This window comes from Pterocles gutturalis, unplaced genomic scaffold (genome assembly GCF_000699245.1).
Source record: "Pterocles gutturalis isolate BGI_N339 unplaced genomic scaffold, ASM69924v1 scaffold11376, whole genome shotgun sequence".
Classification (NCBI taxonomy): Eukaryota; Metazoa; Chordata; class Aves; order Pterocliformes; family Pteroclidae; genus Pterocles; species Pterocles gutturalis.
Window position 1 is genome coordinate 6,876 of NW_010098029.1, and position 19,741 is coordinate 26,616.

The following is a 19,741-nucleotide window of genomic DNA, read 5'->3' on the forward strand; positions in this document are numbered from 1 at the left end:
TTTTTTTAGTCTATAATAGGAGCAGAAATCTCAGGGGGAGGGATGAGATATCAAGGGCGGTGGACATGATCCAGGTTGTCGTACAACAGCATGCTGAGCTGCTGCCCAGGGGTGGGAGTGGGTTCTGGGACACTCTGATAACTTTTTCACTCTTCTGTTCACCGAGCTGGCAGTGAATTTATGGCGTGGCTTGGGAAAGGAGAAATTGATTCCAGGTTAGAAAGGAGATTTTAAAAAGCAAACATAGGTGAGGGGTGTCCATAGACTATTCTCAGCTTCCTCTGCAGCACGTCCAAATGATTTATTTTATTTTTTAGTGAAAGGAGCAGAGAATTACTGAGTAGCAAATAGGTCTGTCTTCCTCATCTGGAGACTGCGGTGGAGAAGTGAGCGTAGAAGCACCTCTTTGTCCTGCCATGCCCAAGGTTCATGGGGCTTCCCCATCCGTATGTGGCTGCTCCTGTCGGTGCCACGTCACTGGTGCTCTGTAGCTGGAAAAGCACAGCTACATCGTCAAAATTGCCAATTATAGCTCTGGTTTCTAAATCCCTATCATTACTGGTTAGTATTGTTTGAAAGAAAAAAAAACTGTTGAAGCTTGTTTTAGCTCTACAAGCTTGAAAAAAAAATTTCTTATGTAAATTAAATATGTTTATTATGGAGACTCTTAAGAGAAAATGTAAACTCCAATAAGGAGCTTCTGCAATTGTTTATTTTTTGTCTGCAGCCACAAGTGAATAACCTGAGGTTTTGTTGAGAAGTGGCTCTTCTGGAAGAGGGAATGGTGATTTGGGGACCCATTCTGCAGCTAAATCCGGTCTTGCAAACTTTTGCACCCAGATCTATTTCTTGTGTGCACAGATCTTGGTCTGCAAGCAATTTGATTTTGCTGGCTTTGGATTAAATAGGTATCTGAGATTCTTCGTTGCTGTCAAAATTTCCCCTCCGCGCTCCCTGCCCATAGGCTGACGCATCTGAGATCATGTTTTTCATATCCAAGTTAGTGTTGGCTTTGTATCAAACCGAAGAAACCTCAAAAGCCAAACATAATATTGGGCTTGTTCTGCCTAGGAAGAAATTTATATAACTAAGTGAAACAAGGCTGAAACTTTTTTTGTGCGTACTAAGACTGAAAAGTCCTGGTAAGGCTGTGTTCATTTAAGTGGAATATTGGGTCAATGAATAACGCTTTTATTTTTTCCTTCCAGAGCTTATGTTGAAAAGTACCTCCTGGAGAAATCGAGACTAGTCTATCAGGAGCACAATGAGCGGTAGGTGCCTAAATCTTCCTTCCAGGGTTGGTTTTGACTTCTATATGTGCCGATAGTGGGGCGCAGATAACTTAAAACACTGATCTCACGATTTTCACTCTCCTAACCCTGTGCTTGAAGATAAACAATGCATTTTATATTTTGCTGTTTAGGGAGGAATGTACTACCCAGGAAAAAGAAACTCCATTATTTTTATTGACAGTCCTTGACTTATATTTTCCATTGATTCATGTCATATGGATTATTACGTACCATTTGTTTCCTTGTGCAACTTGTCAGCTATTTAATATCTAATTTGAAGGGAGATGGTATTTTAGTTCCATTTTACAGTTTTTAACACATTGAACCCATCAGAAGGGCCTCTAGAAAAAACTAAAATTATATAGATAACAAATTTAAGCAAATTGCTCTTGCAACATATTACTTGTTACATACTCCTCTCTCAGTAATTATTACTTTGATTTTAAATAAATTTGCTGCTTCTAGTTATCTTTCAACTATTGGGACTCCTGTCTGTGTTTCCTTTTTGAGACAGACAACGTGCGAGAAGTTTTCTGGAATGCTCCTGGGCTGATCCCGAAGTTAAATCGCGTGTACTGCCTTGACAAATGTACTCTTGGGTGTTGCAAGATGATTAAACTTGGTTCCTTCCTCTTGGAAAACATCCAACAGAAAAGCAAAGTTTTAATTTTAGAAATCCTGCTCCACTCTTAGCGTTAATCCCTGTTAGAGCTGTCTTGAAGCAAAACAGATGAGTGTCCCTTGGGGTGTTTTTAGTATTAGTAACATTCAAGTATTTTGAATATTTGAGTAGCCATAAAAATGGAAGATTTTTTCCCTTCTGTCTTACAGAACTGCAACTGCAAAATCATTACCTTTGTAATGGTGATAGAGTATTAATAATAATTTCTGCATTGCAAGGAAAGATGTTGTTTTGATTCTAATAAAGACATTTCTGGAGGAAAATGTGACAATGTCGGCTAGGAATTCTTAAAGTATATTCTAGGGCAGTGGCTGTCCTTGGCTGGAGAAGAGGGATCTTGTTCTCCATTCCTTAGTTTAATCTTTTGCATCACTGCAAAGTCGGTACTGGCCATTTCTAAACAGCATTCAGAGCTGATTTTGGAAAAGCTGGAAAATCAGGTTATGAGGTTTACAGCCACTTCTCTGCTTAATGCTGCTGTTTGTTTTGAAGTCTAACATTTTTTTTTTCCCTTTTGTCACCAGGAACTACCATGTATTTTATTACCTCCTGGCTGGCGCAAGTGAGGAAGAGAGATCAGCATTTCATCTGAAGCAGCCTGAGGAATATCATTACCTCAACCAGGTGGGAATACTAGACAGGAATATGATACACGGTTTTGCCTTTTCTACTGCTGATATTTAATGCTAATAAAGAGTGTGTTGGGCAGTAAAAATGGGTTGTCTTAAGGCTCTAGAGGCAGCCCTCCGTCATTGGAAAGAATTCTGTGTTGGTAGTCTAACTGATAGCATGGGGGGGGGGGGGGGGAAAATCAGTGTTTTCTATTTTTGTCCTCTACCTGGAGTGTGTTAAATATATTTGGTTTCTCCCCTTGACAATTAAAACAGTAATGATTTACCTGTTATCTGTGTGAATGGCATTTATGTTAAATATATTTGGTTTCTCCCCGTGACAATTAAAACAGTAATAATTTACCTGTTATCTGTGTGAATGGCATTTACTCATTAACATCTGTCTGCTGAGCAGGAGAAAAGGGGAAAATGTGTCGTCAGGATGTAACATCTTGCATGAGGTAGTCCTAATTCTGTAGCTTCATGGCTGGCTGCTAGCATGATCCTTTGAGTTTAACGATGTAGTCAGTTTAATATAAATAAAACCACAGCAACCATTGAAAATGGGAGAATTAAAAATGGCATACTACCAGTGACCAACTCAACTCCTACTTTGGAAGATATGATTTATTTCAGGTATTTAAGATACAGTTGTCCACTGATGCTTGTTAATAGGGATTTTACTGCTTTTTGCTCAAAAAAAGAAAAAAAAGGATTAGGAGGATGTGGAAGAGTAGTTAGGTTCTACATTGATTTTAACTAATTGCAATTTTCTTGGCATTGAAACATGATTCACAATAAAGGGTGATTTAACCCACAAGCTGGAGAGAAACCTGTACACGCAGCGCAACCCAAGTAGCCTTTAGTCTTTCTAGAAATAGAATTTAACTCTGGAATACATCTCAAATGCCCGGGGCTTTTAAAAGATCTTTTAAAAGCAGGCTATCAAAACCAAAATCTATTCTAGTATTAATGACTCCCACTCACTCTTAGCAGGATCAGGAAATTCGTACAAATGAGGAACATACTAAGAGCTGAAGGCTTTTTGCTCACCATCTTTGTGCCTCAGGCGTTGGTTGAAGAACGTGGTGTGATCTTCACAGCCATCTGCTGTGGTTTTGCAGCGGAAAATGCCAAGATCCATTGGGATGCAATGTTTTGTCAGATTCACGGGTTTTGTTGGGCAAGCCAGTAGTTTTACGTTAGTCAAAAGCATTGCTTTTAATTATAGTCCTTTTTTTTCTTAATAGCAGTTTGAGGGCGTTAATATTTAAAGTAAAATTATAAATCCAATGGCAGGTAGTGTGTAGAGCTAGTAGGAATGTGATAATTTAGGTTGAAGCGTTTATTTTAATCTGAATGACGATGGTGCGGGCAAGTAGGCTGGAGAAGGATCCTGAGGTATGTCCAGCGGATCAGGGAAGCAGACTCTGGACTTGCCTGACCACAATGTATGGCTGATAGTGACAGTCTGAATTTTTAGGGTTTCTATTATAATAAATTTTGAATTTTTAATAATTAGGCTTAGTGTTAGAGAGACCATTTAACACTGACAGCTATGGGGAAAATCGCTCATTCAGATGTTTTCAGTGCATCGATTCATATGAAGGCTTTCTGACGATGCAGTGACAGCTTTCCCATGCCCCATAGGCAAAGGGGAAAAAGGAAAATAAGGCAAAAAAAAAAAAAGGTGTAACTGCCATCGCATTTTTCTGTGCTGGTTATTCACACTTAACCATTTTGAAATTAGTGATTTGCAGGATTAAGTCATTACTTGAAGTTTGTTAAGAGCTCTGGTACCATGTGTCTTCTCCATCTCGGGACTGTTCTCTCAGCTCAGAGACTGGCCGTGTCCTTTGACTTCTCTCAACTCCATCCCCAGGAAAGAGATGGAAGTTCCTAAAAAGCTTTCAAGTTTTGCTTTCTAATCGGTTGGAGAATTGCACTTTTCCAGCACTTACGCTTGTCTAGAGCAGATGTTGAGAGTAGAAACAAAAAATCTGCTCTTCAGTGTGATTTTACATCAATAGCTCTTCAGCTGAAGGTAAACCAAAGGTTTCTGCTACGGTGGAGAAAAGAAAAGATCTTAAAATCCATTAAGCTTATTGCATGAGAGGTCCTCAGCATCTTGAAAGCAGGAATCGAAGCACCAGAAGTGCAAAAGCATTATAAATCTTACCTTAAAAAAAAAAAAGGAAGATAAAAGGAATGACTACACAGAATAACAATAATTATTTTACTTGGAAAGTCAACGTTGCTGTCCTGGTTAAAGAGCATGTAGTGGGAGTTATTTTTGGTCTGAACACTACTTAACCTGGTCTGCCTTGCTTTCAGATGACAAAGAAACCCCTCAGACAGAGCTGGGATGATTATTGCTATGACTCTGAGCCGGTCAGTACAAGTACCCACGTCTTCTATGTTGCTGGTGCAGAGCTGCTGCTCACTTGAATTTGTTAGGTGCACCAAAAGCTGAGCAGAAAAGGAAGCCAAATTAAGTTTAACCTGTTAATTATCCTCTCCCTTCCTCCGCCTTGCAGTCATGTCACTTGTGTATTAGCTCGTGACAATACGGATGTTTTTTTCCCTTGTTCCTTTTTGGTTCCTTCTGTCTGGAAAGCTTCTCCAACAGTCGGATATGGTCATTTAGTTCTAGCAAACTAAGAAGGTTGGTTTTTTTTTCCTTCTTGGTATAATACATGATGATTTATGGAAACTGTGATATGGCAGCGATGTGAAAATTTATATTCCTTTGTGATGAAACAGCAAATCATTCTCTGGAAGCCCTGGGAGATGCACCAGATCATGAGCAGTGTATCTGCTCTCCAGCTTCCAGGGGAAAAAAAAAGACAAATCTCAAAAACATCTCCCCTAACCATCTGTGAGAAAATCAAATCTTTCTCCTAAAATAGTTCTGCTGACACGATCATCCTTTCCAAATGGATCGACCCAAAAAAGGGAACAGTGAAGCTTCTCCCCCTTCCCTGGCTCCTCCTGCGCAATCAAGTTGGACGCGGTGGCTTCAGTGGGCGACGTGCTTTGGGTGTCTGTGTGTCCCGTGATGGTCTCTGTTGGGTTTGTCTTGCACGGGGAAGCATGTTTCAGAAAAAAAAAAGATTGTACTGTGTGCTTAACGATTGCTGAACTCTAGCCAATGCATCTGGAAGAGACAGAGGTAATCTGTGAAGGACACGGGACTAAATAAGCATCTTAACAGCAAGATTTTGCTGCCAAATTCTTAGGAGGGGAGGAGTGAAAGAGAGTCTAACCCCCCAAGGTTTAAAAATGTTGAATATTGTGTTGGCATCCTTAATCCAGCAGCATCCGTAATACGTTGGCATTCTTCGAGGTCCTACTAGAGCAGGGAGTGAAGAGCAGATGCTTTTCTGTATACCCTTAAGTTGCAAAGTCCTTAGTTGCTTAAGGAATAGGTTAGAACAATTTCCTGGAGGAACTGAAATTAAAACAAACACCAAATTTAATAACTTCTCCTGGAGGGGCCAGTAGTGCCCTGCCAGCTCAGGGGTTACCATGTTAGCTGTCCTTATTTTGCACAGCAAAACTGTGTGCCATTACGATTTGGTTGCTCATCTGGTATCTTCTTTTATTCAGGATAATTTTCTGGGATATTTGTGGTAAATCACATATTCTTCTTGAGGCTTCAGTTGATGATTCACTCTTAAGCGCACCTTGGGCCTCTCCCTGTAACCATGGCCTCAACCTGCTGCAGATGTGCAGTTTATAAAGATCCCTTATTTATTGTATCGTCTTTAAACTTCCATGGAAATCCATGGATTGCTTCAATGTGATGATAGTAAGCAAGGGACTCACTTTTGCTGGGAAACTAATTGCTCCAGCAGAATATTAATGACAAGTTTAGTCTGTGGGTATGGACTTTGTAACGCTTGTCTGCCCTAATATCAAAGAAACTCCTTTTTTAAAAATAATTATCATCCATTTATCATCCATTAGGAAACAGTACAAAGCTGAAATACTACAGAGAGCATCTGCTTTTAAGCAGATAATTCGCAAAAGGCCTTTCCATGCGGATTAATGAGTTTGGCAATTGTTATGTAAATTGTTAATTAAATTGCCTTTGGCAGAGATTGTGCTACTTCTGAGTTGGCTATGGTATTTTGCTGTTGACTCGTGACTTAATTTTGGATGAATGATGCCACAAAATGAAACTGTCTCCTGGAATGTGGAGTGCCACTAAAAGTGACAGCTGGTATCTTTTTAAAAAGTTTTAAAAAATACTTATTTGCAGAATTTCAGGGTATATTATTGTCCTGCAGACTCCACGTCCCACCATAGAGGGTGTGAAAACTTCTCCAGGTTCTCCTCTGTGTATGTGTAGCAGCTGAGGAAGGCAGTTGGCCAAGGTTTGAGTTTAGGTCAATCAATGGTCTTACTGTTCAACATCACAAAATTCACTTTGTGCAATATGAAGTTGTTGTCCCCAATGATTTTCTTGTCTAGTTGAACTTCTCTAGCTTTTAGTTGAGGCGATAAGGCAGTTGTGTGTGAATAGCCTCCTATGTTGAAATAAAAAATTTCCCCCTGTAATCAGTAGCTATTGCTGTAATGATGCTACAGAGTGGGATAAAGAACGTGTCACTGATATGATTGTGAGGCTTGAAATGCAGATAGGTGCTGAAAGACACAAAACTGATACTATAAAATAACTTCATTCTCTATATTCTGTATTTATGACTTGTATTAAGTTAGTGTATTATTTATATTAAGTGAGTACAGGTCTCTTTTCAAGTACCAGTCATCATCCTGGGACTACTTGGTACCTGTTCAATGATGTTTGCTGTAGTATTCACATCACCCTGTTTAGTGCAGACTTTCAGAATTATTTGTGCAGAATTTTGTGCACACTTGCTCACATGGTAAATATGATCTACAGACAAGTGAGCAAAAGAAACTACATGGATAACAAGCTGCTTAATTAATTGTCACTGAAACTGCAGCTATAATTTTTAATTAGCATGTCTGGATTAATTTGTAGAAAGTCTCTATTTCAGTGTTAGCAAAATATTCTGAGGCTTAGGATAACACTATATTGTGGGATGCACGATGGACTAATTTTGGTTCTGAGATGGGGAATTTTTATAGGCAGCAAAGGGGAAAAGTATTAAATAAGGGTTGTGAAGCAAGAGAGAATAATCAATAATCTGGTGTGGGACCAAGGTGAGCCAAAGCAAAAGGAACTTGGCATTGATATACTAGTTTGTGTACTAATTTAAGGAGCATTAATTTAACTGTGTTCCCTAACTACAGGTGAAGGACAATATTAGTTGGGTCCAGAATGTCATTGGATTTCCCTAAAAGTATCAGTGACTCCCATCAGGTTGGGGATTGTCTGAAAAATTAAACTGTTCATGCACATTAGCTGCCAAGAAATAGAAAATGTAGTGGATTTCAAATTCTCTCAATGCTCACATTTTTAGAAAGCATCTTGGTAGTCAGAATAAAGTTAGTGAAAACTATATATAAAGCTTTCCCTTTCCTATGCAGGATTTAATTCACTGACATTTCGCATGAAATTATGGGAATTCTCTTTTAAAACTGAATTCCTGCTCTTTAGTTGTAGGAACTCCTAATGGACCAGAATTTAATGTGGAATAAACTGCCTGTAAATGTGTAATGTATTTCACCTTGTTGCTAATTCACATCCTTTTCGTATGCTGATTGTCCCACATTGGCAAACTCTCACCAAACTGTTCAGATGGTGTGACTCACCTCTAGGTTAAGCCTAGGAAATAATGTATCTCCAGGAAAAATTAGCCAAGAACATCATTTTGGAAAAATTCTACCAACACAGTCCCCTCTGAGGTCCAGGCTATTCAAGCCAAGGCATTTGTGGTGGAGATGTGATGTGACGTCCTTTGAAAGCCCATCTCACCGTGCTGAATAAAAATGCAGTACAGAGACGAATGTTTGTGTACAATAAATAATTGTTGTATTGGAATTTGCACTCTGGTTAGCTTTTCCAGAAAGTCTTTGTAGAAGCAGATTTTGCTAAACAGCTTGATTTAAAAAAAAAAAAAAAAAAGGAAAAAAGAAAAACAAAAGAAATTTTTTTAAAAATTAATTGTTCATACTCTTTCTAATATTTAAGAAGAAGGATTCTGCCTTGCCAGTCCTGGTTTTGATTTTATTGCATACGCGTTTCTTGCTGTATCGGCTATGATGGTGTGAATCCCCGTCCCTGGGCTGGATGTTGGTGGTAATTAGCCACAGTTATTCCTCATAGTGGCAGTGAGACCTCCTGGATGTCTCATTACCCTGTGCCAGATTGGAAATGTTCTAGTCACCGGTAAAAGGCATGGAAGTCACTAAATTATATTTATGAAATGTTGACATGGCCATCTGGACCTGTTCAGATCTGAATTTCCTTCAGCGCTGAATCTTTCTGTTTGAACCCAACAGGATTGCTTTTCCGTGGAAGGGGAGGACTTGAAGCATGACTTTGAGCGGTTACAACTGGCCATGGAGATGGTGGGGTTTCTTCCCAAGACTCGCAAACAGTGAGTTGATTTTCCGTAGTTTGAAGAGTATATTAGTTAACATAACCTCCAGAATCGGTGAGATAATTCACCTGACTTGAGCTAACGTAACTGTTGTGCTCTATGTAACACTGGTGAGAAGGGGTAATTAGTGAGGCAGTGACCCAGGTTGCCCAGAGAAGCTGTGGATGCCCCATCCCTGGAGGGGTTCAAGGCCAGGCTGGATGGGGCTTTGAGCAACCTGGGCTAGTGGGAGGTGTCCCTGCCCATGGCAGGGGGTTGGAAATTGATCTTTAAGGTCCTTTCCAACCCAAACCATTCTGTGGTTCTATGAATCATGACGCTTGACCATTCATACAATAAAGGAATAATCCAAATGTAAAGATATCAACAAAATATGCCCATCATTATGGTATTGAACAATTCGCTTTATGCAAATGGAGCGTTGGGAGGAAGTTGTAATCTTGAAGTATTTTTCAACCGTTCATGAATAGTCATGGCTTACTCTGCATGTCATGAATTCAGATCCTGGTTTAATCAAATCCTGATTATTAGTCATCATGCTTAATCCTTTGCGTGCAATTGCCGGTTCTGTAGACTCATTTCCAGCTGGCCTTTGTTCACTAATTCACTGGAAGTGCTGGTTGAAAAACTGGACTTAGTTGGGTTGCAATACTGCCTTGCACCGACGGCAAGGAATTACATGCTTCATGAGGATCATCTTGAACTGAAACTAGAAAATAATTCCTCTTGTGTTGATCGTTGGCTTCAGTGAATTTGACAAATATGTTATTAAGGTTAGTAACAGGCATAGAAAAATATATATTGAAAAAATAAGCTCAAGATTAGTACAGTTTTGATGTCATTAAGCACATCAGTACCTGAAACACAATGAGAAATCCTGTGCTTTTTCAAGTCCAAATGTTCAAACAATAATTTAATGAACGTGGTTCTTTCTGTCTGAAATCTTGGAGGTTTATGTGAGAACAGAGAATTACTGCTTTGTACTAATGGCATTTGAAATCACCTTGGGTAAATGACATTTAAGATGCTAACATAAAACTTTTTTTTTTTTTTTTTTTTTTTTTTTTTTGCAACTGGGTGGATTACCTCCTGTTCTTTTGAGTATCATTTTTCTTGGTTTTTTTAACACGTATCTGAGCCAGAAGTTAGAAGCCCTTAACTACGAGACATTGTCCTGCCTTCTGCTCCAACAAGAAATTTTCACCCAGCTGAAATTCTTTTTCACAATCCTTTATCCCTACCTTTTAACAAATTAATTAGGGAAGTAAGACTGCTTTTTCTCTATCCATTCCACACACACAGATAAACCCAAGCAGACATCCTTTTAATGCAAATATCTGATATGTCAGTGGGGTTCCTTATCTTTCAGGAATCAGATTTCAGCGACAAGGTTTTTCTAAAGCCTCTGTAGGGTGCCAGGTTGCTGTAGAGGAAGGGAATTGAATTGACAGAGTAAAGCACTCAGCCTGGGCTGAGCAGAGCTGGATGTCACCCTAAATTCACGCTTTTGATCTACTGTGCAATAACTTTTCTTGGCCCACACGTTCTTGTATTTCTCCTGGGGAATTTTACCTGTCCAAAAATGTAGCGGATTCTTCGCTATATGGGCAAATTGATTCTACTTGGCGTGGCACAACTGTAATATGAAAAAGTAACCACCTTCAGCTGAGTGTAAAAAGGAAGGACATTTTAAGTATTACTGTTCTTCTATAAGTGACGTTTTATAGCAAAACCTGGGGTTTCACGTTTGTGGAAACAGTTACAGAAGTCTAATGTCCATAATTGCATCCCTGTCATTCATGATAAGGGATCACTATCACAATTTTAGAGAAAAGGAAGGACCAGCTTGGAGAGGTGAAGGTGTGTTGTGCAGGCAAGCTGGTGGCATGGCTGGGAATCCAATTGGATTTTATTAATTTTTTGCACCCTGGAAGTGTAGAAATAGGGACAGGTGGAGTTTCTTGCTGAAGTCAGCCATGACTCGATAGTCTCAGAGCTCCTCTTTCAGAGAAGGGTTGAATTTTTTTATTTTTTTTCAGAGGGGTGAGGATATAATTTAAAAATGATGAAATTAAAACAAACAAAAAAATTGCCTGGATAAATTTACTTGAAGTGTAACGTCTTTTCTCTGTTTCAGTATGCTTAGATATTATAAAAGCATTTATACTTTTTTTGTATAGGCGTCCTACTGGGGACTAGATCTGAGAAGGTGATAAATACTTGTGCCAGGGGACTGAGAAGGATCATCTGCATGGCTGAGTCCAGGTTCCCCCTTAATTTAGGCAATTACATGATAGATATTTAATCTGGATATCTAGATTACTAGGTGGTTTATTTTTTCTTATAATATGGGGTGCCATTTTGTACCTGTGGGTTTGATGTGTTAAATAATTTTCAAGAAGGCTATACCAGTGCAAGTTTGGTACTTGACTAAGTGAAGATACTTTTAACATGAGATGATTTGGATGCTTAATTTGAGCATCATTTTTGAGGAAACCTGTAGAGATCTGGGACATAAACTGCTTTGGATTGAAAATCAGGAGAATGAATCAAATATGACAGTGGCACTTGGATGTTTGGGGATGTGGTTTGCTTTTTCGTTAGCTTTAAGAAAAAACAACCGAGTGAAAATGAGTTCTCTTTATTTTCTTTAGAATTTTCTCTCTCTTGTCGGCGATACTACACCTGGGTAACATCCGTTACAAAAAGAAGACTTACCGGGATGACTCCATTGATATTTGTAACCCTGAAATACTACCTATCGTGTCGGACCTGCTGGAGGTGAGCCTTTGCTTTCTGTTCTATAACGTTCACACCTAATGAACCACCTGTTTTATAATAGAATTTATTTCCAGTTTCGCTGAAGAGTAAGTTCTCTCATGTTACTGTTCATATGGGCTGTTCATGTTTGCCAGTAAAAAGTTATAAAGATTCTTTAATGAGGTTTTTAATGTAGGGTTCTTTCCCCTACTCTTCAGCTCCAGGTTTAATTGACTGAAAACACTGTTTCTATGATTAAAATTTGAAAGATTGCAAACCAGTTCCAGGTGGAAAGCAAACCCGCTGTTCAATACAGTAGTTTCTTCAATCACCAACTGTCAGTTCCCTCACCAAAGTTCCCTGATGCTCCTGAAATCTGTTCCAATATTTGTATAAGAAATTGGAGCGACTGTAAGACCGTCAGCCCACTCTTCTGCTTCAGGTGGTGGCTGTAGGAAATGCTGAGCTCGCTCACCGTATTTTGCTGTCGGTTGTTACTCTACCAGAATCTGGAAAGGCTGTATTAGAAATGCTGGAGGGTGCACCTCATCCCTTTAGTACCCATTTAGGGACCCATTATGCATTTATCTAGTTCTTTTTTGAACCTCTTGGTGCTCTCACCTTGTCGTGTGCTTGCGTTAACGTGTTCAAAGAGCTGAGGTCAAAAACCTTTTGACATGGATGTAGGTTAGTACCCGTTTAGGGACCCATTATGCATTACCTCTTGGTGCTCTCACCTTGTCGTGTGCTTGCGTTAACGTGTTCAAAGAGCTGAGGTCAAAAACCTTTTGACATGGATGTAGGTGGCCAGAAGCTCTCCTTGCTGTCTCACTTTTTTTGAAACGCTCTAAACCTCTTGTAACTCTGAAGGATACTGAAATGTTTTACTTGTAGTTGGTTAAAACAACTGTTAACTTTCTCCCATTTGTACTTGCTGGACAGTGTGGAAACTTAATTTTTGCTAATTTTATGACAGCACCAGAAGATAACGTGTTGTCATTTTGTGTACACATGATGTTCTTCCCATTCCTTCCCTTAAATGACAGTTTTGCTGTCTCACTGCTTAAAGAACGTGGGATTTGTCTCTCACAGATTTTTGTAGCACTTCATTAAAGCTTTAAATGTACGGAGGGAAAAGCTTCTGTAAAATATGGGCATAAGTAGCTGGATGCTCTTTGCATCTTGGCGTTGGAGACTGCAGGAATAAACAGAAGGAAAATATGAGTTTGGAGGAGAACATTGTTGATCTTACCCTGTTAAAAATGGCCATAGCGAGAGTGCCAAGTCAGTTAAGAAGTAATCGTTTTTTAAAAAAGCTTTGAATAAGAGAGTGACTTAGAGATCTGAAAAAGTCTCAGGCTTTGGGTCTTTGCCCTGGCTTTCTTCTGCAGACAAACTCTTCTACAACATCTGCACGCTGTAAGGTATCGAGTTATTTTTTTGCACAGTTACATGTGAAATGACCCATCAGTTGAGCCCCTGTAGATCCAACAGTGGCTTAGTGCCATGGTCTGGTACAGCACAGAGCGTGGATACCATGCTCGCTTGCAGACAGCATAACAATACGTAAAAAAGAATAAAATATTTATTTATTTATTTGATCTTGCAATGCTTATTCAGATTTGACCAAAACGGAGGACTGAAGTGTTCAAATAGAAGAAACATCGTTACAAAGAGCATCCATTGCACTTTATTCACTAGTTAGCTACTTACAACTCTCCAAATCAAGTGTAGTGAATTCTTCTCAGCCAGAGACCAAAAATATTGGTTGAAATATTTGACACTTTGTATTCTGTCTCATTTGGGTAATTATTTTTATTACTCTTTTCTTTTTTTGTGGTCACTGAACAGTATACAGTTTTGGTTTTCTCTCCATTGTTGCTGAAAACATGAATTGGCTTGAAAAAGTTATTAATCCCCTCTCTAGATGTTGTCATTACTCACTCAGGCTGAAAAATCATCTCAGAATAAAAATAATATTAGCTGACAAATAGTTTTTCTTCTTTTCATACAGCCGCTGGGTGCTTGGCAGGACTGCCTTGAGCGTAGCAAAATGATGGAAGAAACCAGCTCTGCTGTGATCTGATATTTACTTTGGGGGGTGTTTTGGTTTAGGGTTTTTTATTTTCAAATGACTCACTGGATTTGTTCAGTCAAGGATTTGACATGCAGTGGTTAATGCAGCAACACCGAACAACTCTCCTTCTTCTCTATGATGAGATCTGTGTCTCTATAAAATGAAGCTAAAGTGCAGATTTTTTGTAATGAATCTGGGAGGAGACTATGATCTGCGATGGATTTGATTTTCGTCTTAGATACCAGCAACCCCGCCCAATATGTTTTTGGTTTATTAAAACATCCAGACCAGCATTTGTTGAAAAAACAAACTGCAATATAGGATTTTGGCCAGACTCTGCAGATCATTGTTTCATTTACAGTAAGACCCTGATTCCTTTTTTTTTTTTTGTCATGAATAGACATAGCGTGTGGATTATGTGAGGCTTTTGTCAGGTTTTTCACAGCCTTTGTTTAAACTTTGCTGAAATACCGTGCCGTGCCGTAGCATGATGTCAAGGCTGCCTGATGGATTGAGCAGGCGTGGAGCCCTGTGCAAGCGCTGCAAATATCACCGGTCCTCTGCAGGATTGCAGAGGGTTGTGTCAAACTGGGGAAAACTTTTGTGTTTCTGGGGAAAAGCCTGGAAAGGCCCATTTGTGGGATTATTAACAAAAGCAATCTATTAGAAATTATCTGACCTTAAGAGAGACTTTTTTTTTTTCATTAGAAGAGCAGGAACATCTTAATAGTGTACATTTACTAATACTGGAAATTATTTCCATGGATGGAGCGTTGAGTGAGGAAGGCAAATTCTGGCTTTTCTCAGTGGAGCAGTTTTATATTCCGTTTTTAGCCTTAGGTAAACAGCCTCAATGCAAATAAAGATAAATATCACTTCCCAAGTGTACTAAGTTTATTTTGCCAGATCTCTTTTTGTATTGATGATGTTAGCTGTTGGAGCTAATGTCTACCTCCATGGGAGATTTATGTGCTCAAGTTCTTTTTCTACTAAAAAAATTGTCTTCAGCTTCCCAGAGGGATCCCACAGACATGTTCCTTGTGTGATAAACATCTTGGAAAGTAATTGAGGACCAAAAGGGAGGGAAGGATTATGAAGCAGACAGTGCTTGCATCCAACCTGCTTTTCTGGATCCATTTTCCGGATGAGGTTTTGGGGATCATAGAATGGTTTGGGTTGGAAGGGACCTCCAAAGTTCATCTAGTCCAACCCCTCTGCCATGAGCAGGGACATCTTCACCTTCATCAGATGTGAAGCTCCAAGTCAGAACTGGAGTCAGGTAACTTTCTAATTGTTTGAAGGAAAGTCTGAAGAAAAGGTTCAGATCTTTTTCAAGAAGAACAGATAGAATTCTGAATTTATTTCCTGTTACTCCACACCAGGCAGCTTTTCAATGAATGCGTAACACTGTAATCCCTTTCTCAAATATAGGAGGAGAGACAAAAAGCCATGTTTTCTTGCTCTCGGGTTGGAAATGGTTCGTTTTTCTTCAGTTGCTATAACATAATACCCCAGCATTACTGGAGAAGCAGTCTCCGCCTGCCTTGGCTCCAGCCCAGCCCTTGAGGGAGCCCGCTGGCTCCCTGCTCCCTGCTGTGCTCCGCTGATGTTTATAGCTGCAGCAGTGTTGCCAGTCATCCTTCACTGGGTTTTAGAGCTCTGGTCATCCAGCCCTCTCAGCGTTGGTTCGACTTACATGTGGCGGCAAAGTCTTAAATCTGTGTTTTGTCCCTGTAATTAAGATATAAACTCCTACGGGCCATGGAGCCTTTTTTAAGAGGGAGAGCAGGACTTGCCCTTTAGCACCAGAAACCAGAAATCCATGAAACGTAACTTAGAAGTGTAACTCCCAGGGCACAAAATAAAGAAATAAGTTGTGTTCTCCTCTTTGCTAGTCTGCTAGGATGGGTTTGTCTCTGTTTTAGTGTATCATGCTTACTGGAGAAGGAAGCGTAGGACGTACACAATGAGGAAGCTCCAAGTATCTCCATGCACCAGCTGTCCTTAGTCATCGGCATGCACGGAGTTTATCTTTAGAAAGCTCCTATGGCTCCTTGTTGGCGTCAGGAGTCAACTACCTTCAAGCTGTGACCCTCAATGAAAATGAGGATAATTTGGCTGTACCCATGGTGTTGGCTCTCTGAGGTGACGAAGCAATCAAGAGCAAACTCTGCTGGGTGATAATGGCAGGCAGAGACCCAGGGAGGTGCAGGGATTATGTTCCCATCCTTGCCAAGGGTGTTTTTGTACAAGAAGATCATTTGATGCGATTCCTCCGGATCAGCTCACAGCAGGTCTGGAGAAGAAGGATGCACATCTGCAAGTCTCATCCATCGGGAGTTGTTTAAACCGTTTCAAATCCCTGTGTTTGCCAACAAATCTGGACTTGGAAGCATTGAAGTTGTTTAGGAATATTACATTGGGCTGTTTTGATTAGTAACCATCTGATACCCCTCTGCCTCTTTGCCTTTGATAATTAAAAAAAGCCAGCGTGCTGGCTGCAGCTTTGCAGCATCCCTGAAGTGGGATAATGGATGGTGTAAAACTCACTTTTGCTCCAAGTTGTGCAACTGAGGGAGGGCAGCCCATGGTCTCACAGTCGCCAGCTGCTGGAAAAATGTCCACGTTTTGCCTGAAATTTAAAAAAATTTTGTTGAATGTAGAGAAATAGAAACCAAATGTGAAAACTTTCAGTGGATTTCTGGATGAACCAGAAGATTTTTTTTTTTTTTTACTTGCTTGATTTTTGAAAGGTAAAATCAGATCGTAGGAACTGGGGGCTCAAGAGTGTTACTGAGGAGCAAGGAAACGAACCTTAAGGTGTTGACGTTCAATTTCCAGTGACAGACCTTGCTGGTAGGTGAAGGTCATATACAGGTGACTTGATTTTTTTTTCACCACGGCAACAAGTTCTTGTTAGTGGGTGTTGCAGCAAAAGTCAGTGATATAAAAATGCACCAGAATTTGTCCGGGAGACTCCTGTGACAGTATTTTTATTAGAAAGTAGTTTTTTTTATACAGAATGGCATCATTATTACGATGGTTTGTGAGATTTCTTAAGTTCCACGGGCTTGTTTGCATTGCTCTTCATACTAATAACTGGACTAAACCAGTAAGTCAAAGTACATAACCAGTAAGTTTCCCATCATACAAGTCAAATCATAAATGGTTTACCTGGTATAAAAATATGGTCTTGGATGGCTTCAGAAATGTGGATTTGATGTTTCTAGTCTTCATCAGAGGTGTTCTGAGCAGGTCTGGGGTCTGCACGGATCCTTCCATTAGGATAAGCAGCTTGTAGAGACTTCAGTGTGGCTTCTCAAGCACCTAGATCTCTGTATCATTCCATAGCTCAGAGATGTTCACCCAGACTAACAGCTTCTTTTTTGACATTGAAATTTAGCAGAGAGGAATCAACAACTCAAAGTATTTAGGTCCAACTTATACATAAGCATATCGCCATCTATTCTGGTAGAGAGGGCATACTTCGGAATTTTTCCAGGGGATATCGAAATAAGAGGGACTTCAGAGTGGTTGGAAAAGAGGCTTTCTCCCAGCAATTCATGGCAGGCTCTGCTTAATTTGTTGGCACCATTTATGTATTTGCCAAAGCGTCTGTATTTACACAACTGATTTTTTTTTTTTTTTTTTCTCTGCAAGCTGGTTTCTGTTACGGCTGATTAGAGATTGTCGCCCCGCCAGGAACTGGCGTCTTTAGGGAGTAAATATCAGGTGTGAATAGCAGAGTAAATATCAGGTGCTTTTCAAAAGGTTTCTTCCTCCTCCTCTCCTCCCCACCCTGAAAAACCCTGAAAATCCCCTCCACTTAGGTAGCTCTTAGAGTGATGACACTATTTTGCTTATTCATAGAGTAATTTGTATGATGTCATCTTGATAACACTAGAAAGTTGACTTATTTTGCCAACAGAATTGTGGGAAGGAGGAGCTGCACTGGGAGCAAAGGAGACCAATGGGAAACTGCTAGAAATGTGGTGACTGAATGTGGAAAATCAGGTTCCTTTGAATACTATGGTGTCTGATTTCTGATGCTGGATTTATGTGCTGAGTTGTCTCCTCCCAACGACTACTTGTTCTTATGCATTGAACATTAACTCTGCAAGGGCTGGCAGAAGTGTGTTGGGTTTTTCTTAAATGTATAAAATTTGAATTTATGAAAATATTTGCACTTATAATTTTTTTTGAAACCTAGATTAAAGAATTATTTTTTCCTAGAATAATCATTAACGTCAAGATTTTTGTTTTAGGTGAAAGAAGAGATGCTGTTTGAGGCCCTGGTTACCAGAAAGACTGTGACAGTCGGAGAGAAGCTGATCTTGCCATACAAACTAGCAGAGGTCTGTGCATGATGCTTATTATTAACAGGGCAGCTCTTGGGCTGGTTTTCATTGTTCTGAGATGTTATTTATTTACGTAAAAATAATGTAAGAGAAGCTAATGTGTATGAATCTAGAAAATTACTGACTTTACCTTCTACGCCATTGCTGGAAGGCAGGTTTGCACTTTATTCTGGGATAGTGTTCAACAGCTTTAATGACTTACGGTTGTGTAAGTGTTCTCCAAAGCAGAATTGTGGTTGCTTGAGTGTATATGATATAAGTAGTAGTCTTTATACGTCATTCCTTAAACAGTAGCACTGATTCATCCCACAGCAGAGTGGTGAGATAAAATCTCCAGGAAATTTTTGGTGGGGTCCTAAGTGCCTACGTTAGTCCTGGTTTTTGTATGGGAGGAGCTGGAGATTCTCTGTAGGAGATTCCCGTTATCTTCAGACCTCTTATAACGTGTGTCTTTGCAGCCACAACTCCAGCAGCTGCTTTCAGATTCGAGTGTCGTCTGCGGTGCCACTAACTGTGGGGCTGGCACCACATGAAATGTTTAACTTCTCTGTTATGGTCTGTCTCAGGTTTACAATGTCAGCAGACACGTGGGGTTTTTTCTAAATATGTGGTTTCCTCGGTATTTTGAGTTATATTCTGTGACCAGTAAACAGAAGCACCTCTGTCGTCTTCTTGTATTCTGCAAAGTATGGAAGCTCTATTCTGCAGTGATACTTATTCTGGCTATTTCTGCATCTAGTATCCTTGTGCACTGCCATCCCCCCCCTCCCCCCCCGCAGTTTAAGAATGTTGAGCATGACATATAATGGATGTGGTATTTGTACTTTTTTCCCTGCAACTTGGGCATAGACTTAGGAAATGGCTAGAAAGTTTAAAATGTAACTATAACCATCCTTTTGCTGGAGGTTACTTCCCAACAGCTGTGATAACAGAACAACATGCACCAATATGCCTTTGACCACCTTGCTGCAAAACTTGACAGGTTGGATTAAATAGTTTCTTGTAATATTTTAACCTGGGCTACCAGGTTCTGTATTGAAACAGTTTGAAATAGTCTTACCTAGATGCTCCTTCTTTTGAGATCAAGGAGCCCCTCTTGCTACCTGAAGTGGCTTAGCACGAATTCCTCAAGTGCTTCCCAAAATGTTTTTGGAAATGTTTCTGCTCACAGATCTCAGGTATTCACTTAGAAAGTTTTGTCACCAATATCTAGGAGAAGAAAGATCAGGGTGTGGTGGTTGTGGGGGAAGACAAAAGAGCACAAAGCTCATCCAGTGGGAAAGGTTAATGTGATCTCCGTGACGATATCATTTGCTAAGAAGCCATGAATTGTGTTAAGAAAAGATAGGCACACCCGTGCTTTTTATTCACTGTCCTTACAACATCAGCATCCTGACCACCACATTTTGTCCGCCAGTGACCTTT

At 39.9% G+C, this 19,741-nt stretch overlaps 1 protein-coding gene across 1 annotated transcript in view; it reads left to right on the forward strand.

The window, feature by feature from the left end:
* Positions 1-19,741, forward strand: part of LOC104471992 (unconventional myosin-IXa-like) — a gene marked incomplete at its 3' end in the record, with an annotated part of 50,726 nt that overhangs the window by 3,877 nt on the left and 27,108 nt on the right. Inside the window, exons 3-7 of the mRNA XM_010087520.1 lie at positions 1,209-1,271; positions 2,499-2,598; positions 9,021-9,118; positions 11,776-11,902; positions 18,224-18,313. Coding sequence (XP_010085822.1) covers positions 1,209-1,271; positions 2,499-2,598; positions 9,021-9,118; positions 11,776-11,902; positions 18,224-18,313 — 478 coding nt within the window. The remainder of the gene's footprint in view (positions 1-1,208; positions 1,272-2,498; positions 2,599-9,020; positions 9,119-11,775; positions 11,903-18,223; positions 18,314-19,741) is intronic.